Here is a 22,392-nt window from a genome sequence, read left to right as displayed (position 1 = left end):
CCTTCCCCTGGCAGCTGCCACCAGGATTTGGCAACGAGGGCAGCCTGGCTGGGTGCACCTTCAGCCTGGGTGCACATAGCCGCCCCGAAACCCCAGAGATACCCGCATCACAGGTACTTGCCATGCAACACCTTCATGCTTTCCCAATACATGAGGCTGTTCAGGTCACACGAGCCTTCGATCCCCCAGGTCTTCAGAGGAGGAGGAGACAGTCGCACTACTCACAGCCAACTGAGAGGACACGGTATGAACCGCTCAAATCAAGATGACTTGACTGCATTTCAATGCCTCCCGTGGTCAGGAAAAGCAGCAATATCTCCACGTACCAGGCTGGTACTCACATTGAGTCCATTTTAGGCCACACTAACCCGTTTTTGCTGTACAGGGAATCATTTGTTCTTCTAGCGCGCTGAGCCTTTAACCAGAGAGGTGTGTCAGAGGGGATGCTTGCTTTTCTCTTGCCTTTTTTCAGGGCAGCGCGGGGAAAACATTTCTGCTTTACTGCAGCCTGCCCCTTCAGCAAGTCTTCACATCACTTAACTCCTCTTCAGACCTTCAGTGCCATACTGGCCCAGGGAGCTCACCGAGGCCCGTGCAAAACACGGCAGCTGGCAAGCCAAGTGCTGCCGGAGAGGCTCCTCCTGCCTCCACAGCATCTTTGGTCCCAAGTCCTTCTCAAGAAGCAAGCGGGGTGTTTGGGCTGGGCTTGAAACACCCATTAAACCCCCGTGCCAACATGGTGAGGAAGGGGCCGATGCACCAGGAGCCGCAGACAAAACCCACCAGGATTGCCTCCTCACCCGCAGGCAGGCAGTTTTGGATACCCTTCCACCGACCCCCAGCACCACACCATGGCCTCAGGAGCTGCCCAGGCCAGTGGCTTTCACCCGCTTTCCAGAAAAGCCTCGAAGATCCCCAAGATCCTCCCAGCCTGGAGCACCAGGACATTGCGTGGACAGCACACCACGAGGCGTCAAACGATTGATGATTTATTCCAATTAATACTCACCCAGCATCCCTTGTGAGATAGAGGTGTTTGGTGGTCCTGGCCCAGGGCCAGCCGAGGTGATTAAATCGCGCCTCCCTCCGCTCTCCCTTTGCAGTTCCAATTGCACATGAAATCGCTCCTCACCTCCCGGCACACCCAGCTGCGTCCCAGCCGCCCGCACAGGGTTAAAAGCCACCACCACGAGCCACAGCTCCATCCCATGCAGAGGGACGGGCGCCTGTCCCCCCTTCTCACTAGGCGGTCCCCTCCCAGCAAACAAGGCAAAGCAAAAATGACCATCACGGCTTCATACCCAGCAAGGGCTGCAGGACAGGAGGTCACCGGAGGGACCCCAGGGCCACTTTGCCACCCAGGTTTGTGCTCTCCAAGCCAAATCGTTCCAGCAGCACCCACCAGCAGCCCCGAGATGCCAAACCTGGGGTGCAAAAGGGCCCCAGTTTCCCAGCATCCTAGAAAGGCTGGTCCCTGTTCCCCCTGGCTCCTGCTCTGCTCCTCAGTCCCCAGCAGATCCCAGACACCTCTCAGGGGCTTAGCACAGTCTCTGGTCACCCCAATTTGGGGGGACGGCAGGAGCAGACACCGGTGGAGAGGGCTGTCCCTCCCTCCCCACTGCCGACGCACGCTCTGCCATGGCACTAATCCCACATTAATATGCTCACCACAGCTGAAGCAGCCGACGTAATGAAAAAACCCATCCACGAGGAGATAATTATATTACAAAACTATTTTACATCAACGAGAGCCAAGACGGATGGGGGCAGAGGGGGTTGCTGAGGACAGGCTGCTGTCACTCCGGGTGTCTTGCCATGGTCCAGCCACCTCCGAGGGCTGGACTCCCTGGCTCCAGAGGGCAGGGGACCCCCAAAGGCCTCCTGTGCCACGGGCTGGGCAAACCAGGGGTGAGAAATACCAAAGAAAAGCAAAACGTGGCCCAGAAGAGCATGGCCTCGGAGCTGGTGGGGGACTGTCAGCATGGCCTTTGGTGCCCCAGCTCCATTCACCAGCTCCCACAGATGGAAAATGCAGCTTTCATCTGAAACCACTTGCAAAACTCATCCCAGCTTGAGGGCACAACCCAGGAGGTGGACTCTGAGCTGAGAAACAGCCACCTGGTTTTTAAAATGGCACTTTCACACCCACCGCTGTCTCCCACGTAGCCACACAGCATGGACAAGACCGAGCAGGGGCAGAGGATGCCAAGATGTGCTCTGCAGCGGGGACAAAAAAGAGGACATCCCTCCTCCCGCCCCAACAGAAGAGGAGCCAGGGCCACGGACAAAGTCACCACCTCCAGTGCAACAACACATCCCGGCTCAAAGAGAAACTCCAGCTGTAAAGGACACAGCTCAAAAGGAAAAACAGCTGGAAAACGGGGAAACCCTAGAAGCAAAGGAACCCCTACAACACATGTCCTCCCCCTCCCCTCCTCCTTTTGCGCCTTGTTCTCTCTCTCCTTTCCTCGGCCGGGTTTAATTTGACACCTTGAGCTTTGGTAACGAGGTGGGGAGAGAAGAGCCACAGCGGAATTCATTAGGCTGAGCACTGCAGGGCCCGCTCTCGGCGCGCTAATGACATCGGAGGATAGGGAAACGAGACAGCCGCCACGCCGGATGAAATAAACATGAGCACTGTCAGCCCTGACAGCAAAAGGGACAAAATAAGGCAGGTAGAGACCTTTCCCCAGCCGCGCAATGCAAAGCGACAGCTTCCAAAGCCCCCTGCCCGCCGACCCCCTCTGCCTGGGAAAGGGGAGGGTGGCCAACGAGGGGATGGAAAAGAAAAGCGGCGACTAAACCAGCCTCCCCTGGGCACTCGCACTCCTTCGGTCCCCTTCCACAGCAGAAGGAGCTCACGTCACCTCATTCCAGGTGGCCGGCACCATCCCAAACTCCACACAGCTGCTCCCAGGGTTTTGGGGATGCGATCTTTGCCTGGGGTACACCCCTCCCTCCCCCAATCAGCACAGGGAAGCGGGAAGCAGGGTGAGACAAGTATTGCACAAATCCCCCAGGCCCATCACACCAGTGAACAAGCCAGAGAGGACCGAGCTCCGGTGTGCCGTGGGGCTGTCGTGCAGCACAGGGGCATGTGTGCCGGCACACACGGTGCTCCTGGCACACCATGGTGCTGTATGAACCCCGCACCATGGCTCTGGCACAGCTTCTGTCAATGCTCACCGTCATCTGATTCTGGAAATACCCAGGCTGCCAGCAACGCCTTACCTTGCTCACTTGCAAACCTTCATCCCAAGTCCGTGAGTACCCAGCTATGTCCATCCTACTGAGACAGCAACACTTAAAGGGCAATAGGCAAGTTGCCAAGGGCAGGAAAACTGCAGGCTCTAGGAGAAAACTATCTATCTACACCAGCTCACCAGTTTTGAAGCTGGACTGCAGGGACACCAGGCCAGGATGGTCGCAGCTTTCTTCCCTCGCAGGATCTGGGCCTGCAGGACCATCAGGCGATGGTGAGGTCTTCCACTGTGTCTAAAATGCGAGAGGGTGGCTGCAGGACTGCTGCCCACCAGCAAGGAGCCGGGGCCTGGCTGCCCAGCTGAGCCCCTGGCACAGCACAACCTCTCCTCCACCTCCAAACACCGCTTCCAGCACCCTCCTCACCCAGCTCCTAGTCCCCTCTCCTAAAGGTACTCTCCAGGATGATGTTCTTCGTCACCGTAGGGCTGCTCCAAGCTGCACAGGCAACAGGAGGGTCGGAGAAGCAGCATGACTTGCAGTGGATCAGGAAGAGCCACGTGGGCTTCGAGAAACCAGATCTCGGAGAAGACAGGGCCACTGAACTGACCTGCCCAGCATTAATTCTGCCCGATGTCGGGCTGAGCTCAGGGACCAGCACGGCTGCCCTTCGTGCCTTGCTCTGCCCACCACTTCTCCAATTCATCAGCCAGTGCGACAACCAGGTCAGACTTCCCTTCAACGCCCTTGATGCTTTGTAAGGTGAAATACTTCTCAACCCAAGAGCGACGGGCATCACAAGCAGACTTGTCCTTTCCTCCAAAACACTGACCTGCCCCATCCCTCCACTAAGGGAAAAGACTTCTTCCCACGCACACCAACACACAGCACAAGAGCTCGTGTGCTTGACACCAGGCAGATCACTGGGCTTGACAGATGCTCTTTTCCCATCAGGAATCTGAATTTTCTGCTTGGGTTTGGGGGCAAGTTTTTCTGGCTGGGTAAAGTTTCCAGAAGGCTCTTTTACAGCATCTTCACTCCAGTGTTTTTAGTGCTCCCAGTTGTTGGCTCTGCTCCCAGGACACAGCAGCATGAGGGAGGAAAAGGCACACGAGGGGAAAAAAAGGCAAACTTCTGGAGCACGAGAGCCCCAAGCACTACTCCTGTATCGGCCCCTGGCCTGTACCCGACCTGAACAAGTCACACGTACACACCTGCCTCAGTTTCCCCACCTATTAAAATAGCTGAATCCTCGTCTAGCCATTTTCTCCTCCTGTTCTGAGCACAGGATGGCACTCTCTGACAGATGCACTACTAGATTTGCTGCATTTTCACCACCCTGATTTTTCACCCCAGCAAAGAACCCCACACGTTGATGGGAATATGGGACCCCTCATATGGTTTAAATGACCCAGGGCTGTTTCCCAAAGTCCACTCAAAGGCCAGGAACACTTCCAGGCTCAGCCACTCACCCTCTGCTCCATCCTCTGCTTTTATTCCCTCCCCCTGCTCCCCCAAGCATCCCTTGAAAGCGAATGGCAATTGAGTTTTTAAGTCCCTATTCATCAAGGAAATTAATTCCTTATGCATAATTCATTTCTTTTGTCGACTTTTCTTTCCCCCCCCCCCCAAACGCTCACGAATGCATCAGGAATGGAAGCAGCAATGGGAGAATGGGTACACAAGAGGCTGAGGCAGGGAAGAAGCAGCCTCGCTACAAGCTGACCAGCCTACGCCCTGCACCAGCCCATCACTCCAACCCCTGGCTCACAAGGTGTCCCACGAGATGTCTGAGCAGGAGGGAGGCCATCATAAAGTTTGAGCTACCAATAAGCAGTGAGTTTGCTGGTGGGACAGAGAAGACCTGTGGGCTGAAAGTTTGTGCTATGTCTATGTTGTTGACTATGCCTGGAGGTAGTCGAGCCGAGGATGGTCTCGCTGTAGTTGAGAGGCATCTCAGGTGACAACTGAGAGCCCAAAGAGTGGTCCAGGGCTGGCATGGAGCAGGGGCACCAGGGTGCCCAAGATGGAGGGAGCTCTGAAGGCATAAAATCACAGCGCTCTGGTCCCTGAATCAAAGGGGGTGGCAGCCTCCCATCGGGCTTTCTGTCTCCACAGCAGGTTATGCCAGCCTTGCGTTGCACTGGATGGACATGTCCTTCAACTGCTATCCTCTCCAGGTCCAGAATGAGCTATCCAGCCTTCACCATACGTCTTGTCTGTAAGGAGGCATCCACCTGTCTGTCTGGGTTATTTATGGAGGCGAGCTCTGGAGCCGTGACAGAGCCCTGCTGACTGCAGGAGCTTTGCAGATAGGTTTACCTTGTTGCAAGCACAAGTCTGGAAGGAGGCCTGGAGGTAACACTCACATCTTGTCAGCTCTTGGAAGGACAACCCAGGAAGATAAACTCAGTTGCAAGAGGAAGAGTTGGCTGGAGATGAGCCATGCCTGCACTCGGAGAGGAGTCTGAACCCCCAGTTCCTCCCAGTGTCAGGACAGGCCCGTGCCACCAGCAGCGCTCAGCCTTTTATTTCCCTGCAGCTCTAATGGCACAGCAGGAACGGAGCGACTCTCCCTGCCAGCTCCACCTTGCTCCTTCCCAAGGCAAGGAGATCCCAGCTCACCCCGGCATCGGCACAGCCCAGCTCGGACACGGGGACACCATCGCTGAAACTCAGACGAGAAGCGCTGGGGCCACGTGCAATGCCGTAGCCCCGGCAGAATGCCACGGGTCCCAGCGGGATCGGGTACAACAGCAGCTTGGGTTACAGGGCTCGGTTTACCACTGACCTATCGACATTTACGCTCGCATGCGGCCGGTAAACCGCCTCCAGATACCTGACCAAAAAAGACTGCGGCACTTGGCCCGTGCTGCTAATCCCCAAACTTGAGGAGAAGTTCACACGCGGCGCTCACACCCACGTACCGTCACTTCCCACCCTGCAAGCTGGGAAATCCCAAATAAATAACGCTTAATTGCTGCTACTCCGACACAGCACACACAGGCAAAACACGCGGCAGCCAAACAAACAGCAAAGCCCTGGGATTTCCCGACTCCTCCGCTCCTCCGCAGACCAGACCCTCCAGCTGATGTTCAACCAAAGTCAACAGGACCATCGCCTTACCTGCAAACCTGGCACCTTTCATGACCGAACTTCTCCCTCTGCCAGGGAGGGGAAGGCATTTGTATAGTGAAGTTGAATTCATTTACTGCTTCTGCGCTGGTGACTCTCAGTGGCACTAAAGAAAATGGGAAAATTAAGCGATGTGCTGAGATGCCACTACCACCTCCGACTCTCCGCAGAGGGGACACAGCCCTGGCTGCATCCCACCCCAGCCTGCAGAGCAAAAGGCAGTGGTTTGTGCTGTTCCCTGTACTAAATTTGGACAGTAAGTAACGCCACCTTGTCACGGGGGTACAGCGAGCGTTTGCAACGCCCCATTTAACTGCACTGTACTCCTATCCACAGGCTTCATCAGCATATTTCAGCAGCGCCTTGATGGATGAAGATAGATGGGAGAACATCATCCTTGGTGAAATCACTGTTTTATCAAGGTTAAACCATCCTCACGCTGCACCACCTCCCTTTGTTGCTTCATTGCCAATCGCAAAATTAGCAGCGGACATCACACGTGCTTGCACGGACCCCGTTCCTCCTTCCCCGGCTCAGCTCTCCCTTCTGCGGGGTGGGGAGGGAGGGGAAGCGTGGGGAGACCTCTCCCATCTCCATACCTAAGCCCCTCCAGCTCTGTGGGCTCTGGGGACCCAAGGAAACCCAAAATCCACATGGATTTCATGAAGTTGCCTCTGCAGCATGGATGGCTGGGGAAAGCACAGGTACGTCATCCATCAGGGCTCTTCAACAGCTCCTGCTAAAGCCAAAGGACCACCAGCCCTTCTCCTTTCATCTTGGCACACCACATCCGCTGGCACATCTCTGTGGGCTCAGCTAAAGCCATGGCAAGCAGAGAATGAGGAAGGAAAGCAGGAGGCAGGTATGCTTTTGGTGGAGCCAGATGGCCTCATGATAAAGGTACCAAAGGGAAGGGGATGCAGAAGGGCAGCAGCACAATAAATGACCTTTCTCCATTGTGAGCCTGGCTGGATATGGGTGGGAAAGGCTGGGCAATTCAAGGAAAAGGGCACCGGAGCCAGGGAGGGAGGGGAAAGGCTTTTATCTCCAGGTCAGAAGTTCAACCCCAGACCAGGTCAGCAGCGACAGAAAGCTGTTGCCTTATGACACCTCTCCAGCAGCCAGCTGGGCAGGTTGATGGATGTCCCCGCAGCTCCCAGGCCCAGCACTCCCCACATCCCCACCTGGCAGGCCAGGCACATCTCCTTCCAGCTCCTCCCGAGAGCTGACCCCTCCAGACTCAGGGGACATGGCCCACAGCAGCTGTGCTGGGCCACCAGGCAAAGCCAGGTGCCCCTGCAAACCCCAAGCACACTTAGGAGCTCTATCAAACCCCTTCCATGAAGCCCCTCTGACAAGGAAGGCTTGTCCCCCTGCCCTGTTTCACCAAAAAGGAGAAATACATGGCCTTGAGCACTGTCTCTGGTGGATCACCTTGAATCACCTCACTTTTTCACGATCAGACATCATATGCTTGCCGTGGAGAAGACCTTGTGCAGGGTCAACAAGGCCCCAATGTGTCTTAGGCAAAATCATCAGACAAGGAGCCCTTGTGACTCGGAGCGCCCGTCCCGCTGGAAACCCTAGATCGCAGGCTCCCGAGTCACTCTGACCCAGATTGCAGAGACCTTTCGGGGCTGGGTGACCCCTGCCCGAGGCGAGGCCCTGGCAGAGGACACAGAGCACCTGTTCTCCCTGCGGCCTCCAGCCGGGCACTCGCTGCAGGAACATGATCCCAGTGCCTTGGGAACATATAAGGACAGACGACCAAGGTGGGCAGCGTGCAGCTTTCAAACAGTCCACAGGACCCCTGTCTGTAGCCCCGGGCTCCTAAATACCTTTTAAAAAAATCTGTGCCCCCTTTATAGCACTGTTTATCTCCGCAGGGCGCTATTAAGTTACAAGAATATCTCCGGGCCTGGGGCCAGCTGCCGTGTTGTGTGGTCCCCATTAAACACAGATGGGTCGGACTGCCTCCTGCGGGGAGACCTGCTCCAGCCGTGCCTTCATGTCCCCGTCATGAAAAAGTCAGCCTTGGCGGATAGGCTTCCCATTCTAGCCCGTCACTCGCCGACACGTTGCTCAGGCCTCCTTGGTACCTTTCAACCAAGGCTCAACGGCGTTTTGCACCAAAAAAAAAAAAAAAAAAAGATAAGATGGCTTGCAAGATCATTGGCTTTACAGTTGGGGAAACTGAGGCACAGGCAGCCCTGGGAGGCCAGCTCAGGCTCATGAAATGCAGCACTGACCAGCCCAATGGCTGCATAGCCACCCCTCTTCCCTCTCCACTCTGCCCTGGCTCCTCCTGCACCTCCTCTGGACCAGCTCCAGACAGAGCCAGCCCAGCAGGTCGTGTCCATGGGGGCTGCCAGCCTGCCCTCCCTCCCCTCCTCCTCCTCCAGCGGGATTTCTCCTTTGCTCTTTTACCAAGAGGGAAAAGCATCCCTGATATGCAGCTGAGCAGCCAACTGACCCTGGCGGGCAGTGACCCTGGAGAAGGTCACTTATCAAGTCCCGCTGTGCTATCTGCTGCCTCCGAAGTCACCCTGGCTGCCGGGGAGAGCTGACACCCTTGGGGGGCCGTGGGTACGTGCACACACAGACACCCACAAACCTTCCAGGAGAGGCGGCTGGTTTCACACCCCAGCTCCTTCAGGGCTGCCTCCCCACGCCAACAGCCCCCAGCCGGCAGCAGGAGCAGGCAGGCCTTGCCCCGGCTCCCCCGTGCCCTGCCCGGTGCAGGCAGCTCTCCGGTTTGCAGATACCATCACAACAAGCCCGGTGGAGAAGGAGCTGGGGATGAGATGCTCGCAGGGAAGTTTCCTCTGAGCTCAGCGTGCAGCGGTTGGCTCGCACTCCAAAGCACTGCGGTTTATAGCCCTTATAAAAACATTTATATAGAAACTGCCTGTTCCTATGCATATAAGGCCATTGCCTTCAGACCTGGGCAGGCCCCAGCACCATATTCAGGCGCAGGGAATAACCCGGCTTCCCAGTGAGCCGAGCGCATCCAAAGCTGGACAGAAACCAGCCAGCATCTCAGAAGAACTCTCCAAGAGCTATATATGGATTTTGGAGCCCAGTCCCAGTTCACACTGGGAGGAGAGGCCAGGAGGGCTGTGCTGACCAGCACTCTTGAGACATGGCTATGGAAACAAACCACCAGCAAAACGAAGAAAGGGTTTACAGCAGTAAAAAGAAGATCAGAAGGTGGAGGTCTCCTCCACTTCACCTCACACCCAGCGCAGTGAGGTAAATGAGAGCATGGATTAAACATGCAGCTTATGCTAGATCTTCAAACAAAACAAAAGCAAGGCTCTCTGCAGTCTAAGTATGTCATTAAAAAGCACAGCTCCCACTAACAGTACTGCAGCAGCGGATGTTCACAACAGCCCAGATCTGGCCTAATGTGAGACATCCAGGTTGGAAAACGCTCAGCACCTGAATTTTCCAGTTTTGCAAGGATCCCAATCCATGCCTGGTAGAACAGGACCAGTTCCCTTTCACCCATTGCATGCTGGTTGCCTCTGAATCTCCTTGGGTATCCCACCAGGGGGAGCGGAAACATCTTCTCTCAGTTGCCACTTCAAATGCTACCACCAAGGAGATGCGTTCTTCCTCAGCTTCCCCAGGACCCGAACAAAGCGCTCACTCCCATGGCCATCCTGGCCCAGCACAGAGCCAGCCCCAAGGCAAACTTGCTCCCTTCTCCCTGTAACAACCAGTTTGTTCCAGACCCGTGCAGCTTTCATTAAGAGCTCATGGATCATACTTGGCCCAATCTTCTCCACCAGCCCTGACCCAGGCTGTCCTCTGCCACAGAAGTGGCAGCACCGCAACCACAGGGCAGTTGGGCATCTGTCAAAAGCAGGGATGCTCTGCAAAGCTTTGCTGTCTCACGGGCACATCCACTTCCAAGACTCAGGGACATTTGGAGTTCAGTTACTGAAGACAATTAAGAGAAATAAATCTGGTCGCTTCAGCCCCAGCACTGAAGTGGGAATGATTTTCCCTAGCGCTAATGGAGGTGCTTTTCCTTACATATATATCAGCTGAGATGGTGTCCAGGCAGAACATGAAATTAGCCAGCCTCTATTAATTACAGCACTTCTACAGCTCTTCCCATCTTCCAAGTGCTTTACAAACAGCATTAATTCCTGCGTATGTTATCTCCTTTCCAAAAACCCCCCTGAAGAGCTGGCAAAGCCCCTCAGCCTGGAGCAGGCTGGAGCGAGCGGTCCCCACCCAGCCTCGTGGTCCCCCGCACGCATCCAGGCTCCCACCGCGCCTTTGCTCAAGACCATTGTTTGGAGCTGAGGCGAGAGCCTGGCTAATTTACGAGTCATCAGAAGGGCCAGGACTCCCCAGTGAGGTCTGTCCCCGGCCGGTCTCCCACAGGCTTGGGCTTCTGCTGTCCTCCCATCCCCCAGGGCTGCTGGCACTCCAACTCCAACATCTCTGCCTTGCCTCTCTCCCCGTCTGGAGAATTTCTCCCACCATTAAAATTAACGAGGTGGGTTTGCAGAGATGAGCTTGCTATAGAGCCCCTCCTGTTGCAGGAGTTTGGGGTTGTTTTTAAATTGAGTTGCAGTCCTCTAAGTGCAAAGTTATACCAAGCGTCATTTACTTTACTGCTGAGCAATGAGGAGCGGGGAGGGAAGCAGGGCGCTCCCCTCCGGCACGCCGTAAAGCGCCCGGCGCACGCAGATGCTGCCTGCAGTTCTCCTCTGCTCCGGTCCGGCAGCGCTCCCCGTGCCAAGAGCTACAGCCTGGAAAATGCCACTTGTGCTAAAGTGCCCGCATTAATCAAATCTTCATTCACACCAGCAGCGCGAAAGAGAGAGAGAGAAAGGCAGAGAGAGATCCCACCAGCTCGCCGAGCCCAGCCTTTGGTGCACCCGGGCTGGGAAGGAGCGCGCTCTGGTACTCTGCCAGCCGGCAGCCTCCGCGCGATGCAATGCAGGTCGCAACGGCACAAAAGGGCAGCGAAACCCTCCGCGTCGCAGCTTCCACTGACCTAAGTGTTCCCAGGAAGAAAGGAGAAATTACAACTTTCCACACTAGATTTAGCAACACAGGCAAAAAGGATCTATGGCAGAAGAGGGCCGTGGGATGCCCAGCAAAACCACCAAGCGGTGCTTTGACCTGAGAGACTGACCGCAACTTTCTATCTGGATCCCATCCCCGATACCACCAATCCATCACCCACACCATGCTACGGAGACAAGCTTAGCAGTAGCAATGGGGACATCACGTGTTGGACCCCCAGGGGCAAGGAACCCATGAGAGCCATCACTAGACTTAGGGCTACCCCTAACACCATCCAAATATAGGGCAACCTTGGCCTCAGCCACGATCGGCAGGAGCAGAATGGATGCTAACCCCATACACCACCAACCTCATATGGGGAGACCCAACACCAGACTGGGCCCTCACACCCCAAATCAGCAGTGCAAGGGGTGGGCAGACACGTACAGACTGACCCCTTCTCCAACACTGCAACAAGAGCATCCTTGTCGGATATTCTTCTAACTTGTTCTTGGACACCCATCACAAAGGTGAGCCCACCACTTCCCCAGGTGGATTTACACTTGCACACACAACCTGAAGAAGAGATTTCTTCCACATTGTGTTTGTTACTACTTCTCACCTGGCTTTTGGTCTTACACTTGCTCCTTCAGTCTGCGAAGCAAGAGTATGTTTGCTGTTCTCTTTGGACTACAGAGAGCAAGAACCACCTTGACTTTAGTCTGCCCAAGAGCCTAACTCCCATACACTCCCATCTAGGAGGCTGTAAGACAAAGTCTTGTCCAAGCTTACGCAGCTATTTGTGGCACCGGGAAAAAGTCAAATATAGATCACGAAAACCTCAAGCGAGTGCTCTGCCAGGTAAATTAGGGAAAAAAGCATTGAACACAAAGCGCAAAAACAGGAAGGTGGAGGAAGGATTCCTTTCCCTCCCATTTTAATAACCCAAGGTTGCAAGGACAGGAAGAGCTCTTCAAACTACACCGAGCTGGGCACAGCAGCATCATGACCTTCACCGGTTTTCCGCTCATCGGAGAGGAAACGAACACAACATGCTCCAATTTCTTCCACTCTTCTGCCTTTTTCAGTTTCCCCACAGAGCCTCTGGACAACTAGACAAGACAGATCTAATGCTCAAAAGGAAAGTCAGCTGGAGCGCAGCCCCAAGATCTTAAGCCAGACCCTAGATCACACCTATCCCTTTTCTGCTGTGAAAATATGGCAGGAAACAGTACCATGGCCACGAGAAATGAACTGTGAATCTTAGCAAAACCCTGCCACCCTACGTGTGTCAGACGCTCATGGCTTCAGCATCCCTGCGGAAGACACGGGAAGATGAACTACAGGTATGTCGGGACCTCGTTCTCCCAACGCCAACGGCCGGTTTCAGCCCTTGTCCTCTCTGCCCTGTTACGGGGTCAGGGCAGCACCCAAGGCAGGGCAAGGTCTCCTCCAGGCTTTGGTTACAAAGCAGCCTGGCATCCAACCCACAGTGACAGCGGCAGGCAGTGCTCGACAGCCCGTCCCCTCCGAAGCAGTCACCTCCCAGCTCCACAGCAAGCCAGCCAAGGCAGCCACAGGCTTCCCCGAGCGAGGTGCACCATGACACCTTCTCGGAGATGAGATGAGGGAGAAGGAGAGTCTATCTGAAGCCACTTTCCAACCAGCCTTAAGTTAACGCAGAAATCTTCCCAAAGAGTTTGGCTATAGGAGACGCTGGTCTCCACTGAATCAAGATCTGTTATGTTGTAATATAATAGATGTAAATTAAAACAGAAAATCTATCATGCCTCTAATGTAGCCTGATAGCTGAGCGTGTGGATCCGTACAAGCAGAAGCACAGAGAGGAAGGGTGATATATGGCGAAGCTGGATGGAGGGTGAAAAGCGTGGCGAGACGAGCCGGAGAATGGCGCAGCCCGCTCTACGCTCCTCAGACCCAAGGGCAAGAGAGGAATAAATGTTGATTAGTGTTGATTTTGTCCGACGAATGCTTGTCGAGTGACAGTTGGACTAAGCTGCTCTGAAAGAGAAGCATTAATCTTGGTCTGGTTTAAGTAGAGTATATTAATTTGTGTCATTTTTACTAAGTCGTACTGAGAAAGGCTTCTTACTGCTTTGCATCTGACTGCTTTGGTGGTTTAGCCTACTTTATTTTTTTTTTCCTCCCTTTTTTCCCTCCTTCCCCCTTTTAAACAGATACGGCGGCAGCAGCAACATATTCAAATAGCTCAGCAGGAGAGCGGGGGACCAAACGCTTCACTCCTGGATTAAGAAAATAAACTCCCAGGGTGTTGGCATAGCAACAGCATTTCAGATGAACTGCTATATATTCCGTGATTAATAAATTAACATTTTTTTCATATGGTTGTTCCTTCTTTTCTTTCCCTCCTTCCGATGGCAGGAAGGAGAGCGGGAGGGGGGTGGGCAGCAGACAGGGGAGGCCAGCACCGACGTCCCCACGAGCTGGGGACGGGGCTTTGCCCAAGCAGGGTGGCAGGGTCTCCTTCCCTCTCCGTGCTCCCAGCCGCAGCACAGAGCCTTCTGTACCCTACAGAGGCGCTGGAATATGACGGGGTCGCAATGCCCCATGTGTTGGGGCCAAGGAGAAACGGGCCTCGGGTGGATGGGGATGGAGATGCGGCACAGCCGAGGGGGCAGGCACAGGGGTAGGGTGCAGGCAGGGCTGGGAGTGCTGCCGGTGCTGGGACCAGGCCAGTTCCAACTCCTCTTTCAGGGCTGAACAGCCCCGGCTGGCCAAGGAGCTCTTGAAGCACTCCTGCAGCAGCAGCAGCCCGGGCAGGCGTTGCCTGCGTGACGGTCCTGGCTCGGTTACGCTCCATTCCTGCTCTCGGCAGGACCAAGGGCTTCACAAGCAGGTCTATGACCCTTGCTGGTGGATCGGCCCTTTTGCAGTTGCTTTCTCCTCTCCACTGCCTGCCTTCTTTTTTCCTTTTACTTACTTTTATAGAAAAGAGACTAGAGGGAGATGCTAGAGAAAATACTGTGAATTAAGAGCAAAAGACTGCGAAGTTCCCCAGAGCGAACTGCGTGCACAGAGTTAATTTTCCATGGCTGGAGCAGGTAACCAGAGATCCCACACGTTTCGCAAGCCTTGCTGAACCTAACTGGGCGATCCACTTCTCCTGGAGAGCTAGGAACAAGAAACCAGAGCCTCCCTGAGGAGCACCGGTGAGTGACTGACCCAAATTCAAACACTTTCTTCCTCCTGCCAGCCCTGGCAAAGTGACCGGTATTGAACTGTATTTGCGTCCAGGCCCCTGCTGCACTGCAAAGCTAAGAGCCTGAATGAACACAGGAGGGAGAAAACCAACAATTCAGGACTCATTATAGGCCCCCCAAAATAAAAAAGTCCGGGGATCTGCTGAGTTGGGAGAGCTTTGCCAGGATGGTAGGCTCCCACCAGGGTAAAGGTTGGTGGGGCAAGCCATGCCACACTTTCAAACACATACCAGTCGGCCTGCGTGCCGTGGGATCACCGTGCCAAGATGATTCAGGCTTGGCCTATGCATTGCTCCCAGTGAATTCAAGAGTTTTCATTTAAAAAAAAAAAAATCTTACTGTAACACCTCTTGCATCTGCAAACACACCCTGAACATCCGCACTGCCCGTGCTGCTCACGGCCTCTTCGGCACCGTAGCAATCCTCCCCCAGCTCCACCACCCAAAGCTGCTTTGCTTCAGGCACCAACCAAAGTTGAAACGTTTCCTCTTCCTACCAAAATCTGAATTTGTCTAAGTTTCATTAAAGCATGAAATCATTTCCACAAGGCTTGAGTTACATCCGCCACAAGCTGCACGTGCACAGAGGCACGCTGCAGGCACGCACTCTGCACACCTCTGAGAATTAAGATCCTGAAGAACCAATATTTTTAAAAGCATTTCAGCTGTTCAAGACGCGAAGTCTGCTTTCCAAACCTGGCTAGGAACGAGGCTTCTCAGCAGCTCCAGAAAGCAAGACTTGGGCAATCCAGAGACATTACCAAAGGGGTTTAAAACCAAGCCAAGCCCAGCAGTTCTGCACTCGCTGCCCCACACGCAGCTGTAGGCACACAGCAGAAAAACAAGACGGGTCCCAGCTGGTATAAATGGATAAAGCTCCTCCATCATCAGCAGGAATACCCTGGTTTAAGCCCACTGCTGATCCCTCCCAGTGATCTTGTTAGGTCTCAAGAACCCCCACACCCCTTCACAGCATCACCCCTCTGACCCTGCAAAGCCCCGGCACAAGCTGTGCCATGCGCCAGGTCCCTCTACATTCCCTATACCGTAGCAGGGTACAGCAGGGTCTCCATCCATGCCTCGAGGGCACCCTCTCACCCACGAGACCTTCCTCTGCTGCTGGCAATCCCAAAGAAATGGAAACCTTTAAGACTGGAGCCATCAGGGAGAGGGAAGCGGAGCACGGCCCCGCAGCACTTTCCTCCGCTCGTTACTGCCGCTGCTGGGGACGGCGGGCGAGCAGCACGGTGCGGTGTCCTCCCCTTATCTTACACTCTGAAGCACAAAGGACTACTTAGAAAACCCTCGCTCGTGTAATGCTGTTTCTCAATGACTTTTCTTATGGATCCTGGAGGACAAGTCATATGAAAACATTTCCACAGCTGCATAGAGAGAGCTGGGGGTAACTTAAGCCTTTTATTTAAGTAGCTGCCAGTCTCTAGCCCAGCACCAGTAGTTTTTAGGGGGAAGACGGAAGCGAGCAAGTGCCCATGGCAACATGGGATGCTTAGCACCAAACTTCAGAGGTGTCTTTGAATATTGGCATGTTCTTTGTCTAGTCCTGCTTGAAACTCATCCTGACTTGCAACATGTTTACTGAACACACCAACAATGGGTCTACAAGTAAGGACTGAGTCCCAAATCCAAAATATGCAGAGCTTGGGATTTGCCTACACACCTGAAGGTGGGAGCGTTCCTTATCCCTCCCCAAACACCATCCGTGAGAGCCCACATGGAGTCACTGCAGCATCAACACTACCCGGTCCTTCACTAACGCCTTCCATCTAACCCAAGAGATTTTAGAATAAATCAATCCATCAAAACACTGAGTCCGAGTGTCAGTCCCTTCGCGCACGAGGAGAGGGCGAGACCCCGGCAGGCAAAGCGCGCACACATGTCACAGCTCATTTTCCCTGGGCTGAATTGAGGGAGCCAGGGTCAGCGTGGGAAGAGGTACAGCCCCTGCCTTCCAAGCTGTATGGCCCAGGAGAGAGAAAATGGGGCATTGCTTGGCCATAAATGACCAGTGCCACAACTTAGGTGCTTTTCCACCTGCCTAAAACGGTACAAGAAAGATCCTGTGGGCCCTACCTTCTTATCTGGATGCTGCCATGCGCAGAGGCCGTGTCCTTCCAACAAAGAGCCTTGCCCACTGCAGGCACTACGTCACACTGGTCCTTTAAAGGATTAGTCCTTAAATGGGTCTGCTGGACCAGATGGTTCTCAGCATCCTCATCAGGGACAGCATCAAGTATGACATCCCCTCTTAAAAATGTAAGTGGTCAACCAGCCAAGAATGGGATGGGGAAACTCTCAAAGAAATGTAAAAAGAAGAAGAAGAAAACAAACCAACAGAACAGCCTCCTGGAATTTATCCATGGTGATATGCACCAAGTTATTCTGCTTCCCTCCAATTTCCCCAGTTTAAAGTGAACCTTGCAAAGAATCAGGAGCTTGAAATAGAAGAGGAGGTATGTAAAATGGCACCAAACACACGGCGTGCTACAAAATCCCTCCAGCCCCTTACAGATTTTGCCCCTACAGTATAATCCCCAGCAATGCCATTTAGACCCTGTTTCTGGCCTCACTTTTCAGTTCATCCCTTGTCCATCCTGCACTTCACCGCCCAGTTCCTAGTCCAGGGACAGCTCTGTGTTACCCATTCAACAGCTTTTCACCACCTGACACTCACACCCCCCATCAGTCCATCCAGAGAGAAGCAAAGTGGCAATACTTGCTCCCTCAACCTGGCAAGAAGGAGCTTCTTTTTTGGAAAAAAATTCTTTAACCACCCCCAAAATCAAGGGAAAAGTCTGAAATCAAACTCAGGATCAAGAATCCCAAAGAGAGGACCAAGCAGACAATTAATCATTAATTCCACGCTGCTGAAAAATCCCGATCCAGAAGTTTAGCCCTAGACCACACATCCACCCACCCACATAACCGGCTCAGGGGTGCATCTAGTTTGCCGGGCTCGCCATCGATCTACCCACATCGTGCTTGCGCAGCTCCATTAACGTGCGCTCACGGAGACCTGCTCTCTGTAATTTGCAGCCAAGACCACAAGAGAGAAGCCTGTAAAAGGTCTTCTGCTGCTATTACTCTTTGCTTTTACAAAAGACCCCATGAAACTCCGGTGCTCTGCAAAGAAACGATACAAACACGTAAAACGCCGTTCATCTAACAAGCTTCTACCGAGCATCGGGGAGTCGCTCGTTCATTTATTTTCTTAAGTTTCTCTCGATCCAGGTGCTTCCTATAGGTGCTAGCACCTAGCATCCCCTCGGCGAGCGGCTGCTGGTGGGTCTCCTGGACTGCCATGGAAATTCATGAGGCTCCACCACGAAGGGAGAATTTCTCTCCGTAACTCCCTATTTCCGATCCCATACAGCTGGAGTTCCTGAAACTCCCTTTATTTCACCAGTATCGTTGCATTAATAAGATGTCTGGAGACACATGCCGTACCCAGTTAGGAAAAGGAACTAAGATCTCTCCTGCTCTATCAAGTGTGGCCTCTGCAGCCCAGAAAGCCCACTGCTACCCTTTTTGCCAAACCACACTGCAAATAACACATCTAATTTGCTCTCCGCTGTGCTCCTTAGGTCTTTTGCAACGTTACTGATTTCCAAGAGCTTTCCTCCCACTGAATCTTTCCGGTTTGGATCGCGACGGTAGTATTTTGCAATTCCTTCCTCGCACATTCATGAAGTGTTGCTGTTTGCCACTAAAAAGCTGCTTGCTGGGCTCTACCCCAAAGGCAGCTGCGTTTCAATGGTTGGGAAGCTAATAATATACATTACCATACCGGCAGGCAGGGAGAGACATGCACTGATGTTTGTATCTTCCCCACACAACCAATGCACAGCGCGGACAGGATTTTTCGGAGAAGAATTTGGAGACGGAGGGAAGCGCGCGAGATGCTCACGCCACGGGAGCACGCCGGCTCCCGATCGATAGGCCATCTGTAATAGAAGATCAATCGCTTCCATTTTGCGAGATGTTAAGTGTGGCGGGGATTGAATTAAAGCCGAGACCGTAAGAGCAGCTATAAGTTACACCTTTTTCCTTCCCCTCTTTTTTTTTTTTCCTTTTAAGAAACAAACCCATAAAACGGTACTTTTTTCCGTTCCTCTTCCATGCCCCCTCCCTTTCCCCTCTAAGATTTTCAATTAGGTGAGTGGAAGGACAAACGGTGCAAATACATTTTGCTCAAGTTCTAAGTGCTTTTGAAACCCCTTGTCAAAGCATTTAGTAACGCAAGATTTAAGATGCCCAATTAATTTTTCCCCAACAAGGAGCCAAAAGTAGATGCAGGAGGAGGTTAAAAGCTAAGTGTTTAATTAATATTAAATTTATATGATTCTTTATCACTGAAAGCATTGTAAAATTGAAAAAGCAGTTAATTTTATGGTCACCGTGTATTCCTCTGCTTTGATCTTTGATCCGTGGAATGAAATCGCAGAGTGTAAAGATTCTCCTGCTTTATTATACCTGTCTCACGGCAGGGATGCTGGGTGAGGTGAGCTCATCTGAGCCCCAGCACCAGCTAGGCAGGGCGGTACCCAGGCACGAAGCCCACACGCTGCCCGAGGCTTGGGGGTGCACAGTTTGTCATCACCCCCCAAGAGGAACTTTGTGCCATTTGGCCGAGGACGGCACGAAACTCTTCTGTACGCCACCGCTGCCTCGCCGCGATTCCTGGCCTCCCCCGTGCCTATCTGCCAGCGAGACAAAGAGCTATTATGCAGAACGGATTGCACTGGAAAGGAAAAAAAGGGGGGGAATAATTTCTGCAGGGTTTTTTATGTGGGTTTTTTTTATATTTTTTAAATCCCACTGGGAGCCTCATTATAATTTAGTTATTAGCAGGGGGAAAAAAATCAAATAAGTAAAAGAAATTTAACATCTTAAAAAATATATATATTTAAAGGAAGGAGAAAAATCAACAGGATGAAAGTTCTCCAAGCTTCAAAGCAGCTGCAAATTCTCGATTCAAACATTTCAGGCAGCACCACTGGCAGGGAGCTGCCTCGGGGGCCAGTTCCCCACCGCGGATCCATCACCACTCCTGGCTGGAACAGGCAGGGTCCCCCGGACCACAGACACCCGCACAGCCCAGATGGACACCCAGGATGGAAGCACATCTCCCCACCGAGCAGGACCATCTGATCCCCCTCCTCTCACTCAGCTCTCCACTTAGAAACCCTCTGAAAGGCCACGTACCCCTATCCCTGTCCCTTCAATTCAGTGCCTCCTTCCCAGAGAGAGGTATTGTGTGTATATTCACATAATAAGAAAGTGAGAGTTTAAATGGGAATTTAATCTTATTAAAGTCTTGATTTTAGGGCAGGTACATAAGTCATACGTACAAAGAGGCACAAAGCAATGAAACGGTGCAGCTCTCAGGATACAGCTGGGAAAAGCGGGAAGTCATTAAGGACGGACAAAAATTAGGCTCGATATCAAGAAATAAGATCTAATAATTGGCACTGCTTCATAAGCAATGGGAATTAATACTGTTAACCCTTTGCCCCCACTCTTCAACTGATTTTCGGTTGCTGCCGGAGAAGGACAGTCACCTTATCCCCACACGAGAGGTTCCAGCACAGCAGCAGCACAAGTTGCCCCAGGTCATGCAGCAGTGATGGAGCAGAGCCTGGGAGAGAAACCAGGTTTCTCCCCTCTCAGGGGATGCCAGAAGAAGGCTCCTCTTCTGCTAAACAGAAGAGATGCCAGACACACAAAGCAGCAGTCTGTGCCCTCAGGGAGTCTGAAATGGGCTGGACAACAATCACCTTGCGCTGCGGGGATGGGAGGTCTATCCTCCCACCCACAACGTGGGATGCCTGAGACACAGATCTGTGTTTTTCACATCCCCACTGGATGGGCCATGGAGTCCAATCATCAGAGACGCTGGCCACCAGATCACACCCTCCAGCTGGCACTTCTTCAAGCCCACGTCCAGCCTGCTTTTTAAGGCTCAAACTATCCTTGGCCCAGCCAAGAGTGGAGGTCAGATTTCCAAACACTCAGCCCTGGCCTTGAACCAGGCTGCCAGCTTTCAAGTCTTGTACAAAGAACTTCTGCTTTGGTCAACCGAAAAAAAATCTGAGGAGTACCTGCAACTGTCTATGGGGAGGTATGTGCAGCCAAACTGCTCTCTCCACTATTCAAGGAAGAGAAACACGTACCAAGGAGCCCACCTCCTGCTGAAGTTCGCATCCAGGGTGGTGCTTTCAGGGTCTGCTTGCCAGAAGTTCTGCATGACTCCTGGTCCTCTCCCATGGACAAGAAGTTATGCGTGCTCAAGCACCACTGTGTATCTATCTTGGGAAGAGCTGCCATTAAGTGAGATGTTCAGGGGACACATACAGCACACAAGAGAGCTGGTGCTGCTCCAACAACCTCTCTGCCTCCTCCCAAGCAGCGGAGGACAGCAGGTCCAGCACAGCTCCGGCTGTACACAGCACAGCCTCCCCGAGCAGACAGACCGACTGTATTTTATACGTATGCGTGCAGATATCGACAGATGGAGAGAGAAAATTACTGCGCCCATAAATCGAAGCTTTGGTCACATCAGTTCAAGAAGCAGAATAGAAAATTTCGAGCCAAAAAAACCAGCCTGTGTCAGTCAGGCTGATGAGCGCAGGCGCCAAAAAACACACCCCTTAGCACGGGGAGGCGAGACGCAAGCACCCGCACGCACGCAGAGACCCCGCTTCTCCTCATCTATTCTCAGCAACTGTTTGTCTGAGGCCACATGCAACTGGATTTGTCAAGCCCCCTTTTAACAACTTCTTGTCACAGTCCATTACCAAATTGCATATAGTTATATATTCCACTAATTAGGCTTCTAAAATATCATTAACATGTCTCTTGATCATTAGCATAACGTATGAGGCGTCCTCGTTAGGCACGACTCGAGTTTGTTAACGCGGTAATGAAAGGCACGGGGCTGGTACTGCAGGAGCCGTGCAGAGACAGAAGGCTGGGAACATCAAAAGCATCGGTGCCAGGCTTAAAAAAAATAACAACAAGATCAGCGAGAGGCAGGGGCAGAAGCCAATCGCTGGGAAACCGGGGTGACGTGGAAGGTGGAACAAGCATCTCCAGGCAGGCAGATACTTTGCATACACCGCGTGCGTTCCCCAGACTAAAATAACACCCCCATGATCCGGGTACGGCGCGGGTCAGGGACGAGTCAGGATCGCAGACCTGAACACACCATCATCGGGGTCTGGGTCCACGCAGGACTTCAGCCGCGAGCCCCACAGCACAGACCTGTGTCCCCAGTTGAACCCCTCCTGCCTGGTTGACCCTAGGACACCCCTCACACCTACTTGGCCCAGCCCTGCTCCACACAAGGACGCTCTGCACCCAAAACCCAGTGCAAGACTCGCACACATTCCTCCCTCCTCCGAAACCAACGCTGAGCGCTCCCTCTCCCCAGCCCCAAGATAAAACAGGTCCGAAGCAACGCCAGGCACCACCCTCACCCAGCCAGCTCAGACTACGCAATATTGAGCAATCACCCCAGTTAAACCCATGATGCAAACCCACCACCCACCAGGCATTACACAGAGCGAGAGCCAGGGTGTTAGAGACAGCAGCCCGGGATGGTGCAATGACACGGGACCTCAGTCAGGAACGTAAGAGAAAGGCCTGAAAGGTCTCCAGTACCCAAATGCAACCCCCAGACAGCCATATTTGCATATGTGCTTCAACGCACCCAGGGCTGGGGGGTGAAAGATGTGAATTAATAGCCAAAGGTTTGATCAGGACAGATG

General features: G+C 53.1%; 1 protein-coding gene and 1 long non-coding RNA gene across 4 annotated transcripts in view; one reads left to right on the top strand and one right to left on the bottom strand.

The window, feature by feature from the left end:
• PBX1 (PBX homeobox 1) overlaps positions 1-22,392 on the bottom strand; it is a 134,053-nt gene that overhangs the window by 79,187 nt on the left and 32,474 nt on the right. The window contains exon 1 of one of the 3 annotated variants that reach the window (XM_068416965.1): positions 6,328-6,532. The exons of the other annotated variants lie outside the window; for them this stretch is intronic. Coding sequence (XP_068273066.1) covers positions 6,328-6,409 — 82 coding nt within the window. The 5' untranslated portion in view covers positions 6,410-6,532. Of the gene's footprint in view, positions 1-6,327; positions 6,533-22,392 lie in introns of those variants that run through there. 3 annotated transcript variants of the gene reach the window in all.
• LOC137672615 (uncharacterized) lies at positions 8,775-13,726 on the top strand. Its single transcript, XR_011049603.1, has 2 exons — positions 8,775-12,710; positions 13,563-13,726. It is a non-coding gene; the product is annotated as an uncharacterized lncRNA (long non-coding RNA).

The sequence above is a fragment of the Nyctibius grandis genome, chromosome 21 (genome assembly GCF_013368605.1).
Source record: "Nyctibius grandis isolate bNycGra1 chromosome 21, bNycGra1.pri, whole genome shotgun sequence".
Taxonomy (NCBI): Eukaryota; Metazoa; Chordata; class Aves; order Nyctibiiformes; family Nyctibiidae; genus Nyctibius; species Nyctibius grandis.
Note: the sequence above shows the minus strand (reverse complement) of the source record. Positions and strands in the feature narration are given on the sequence as shown.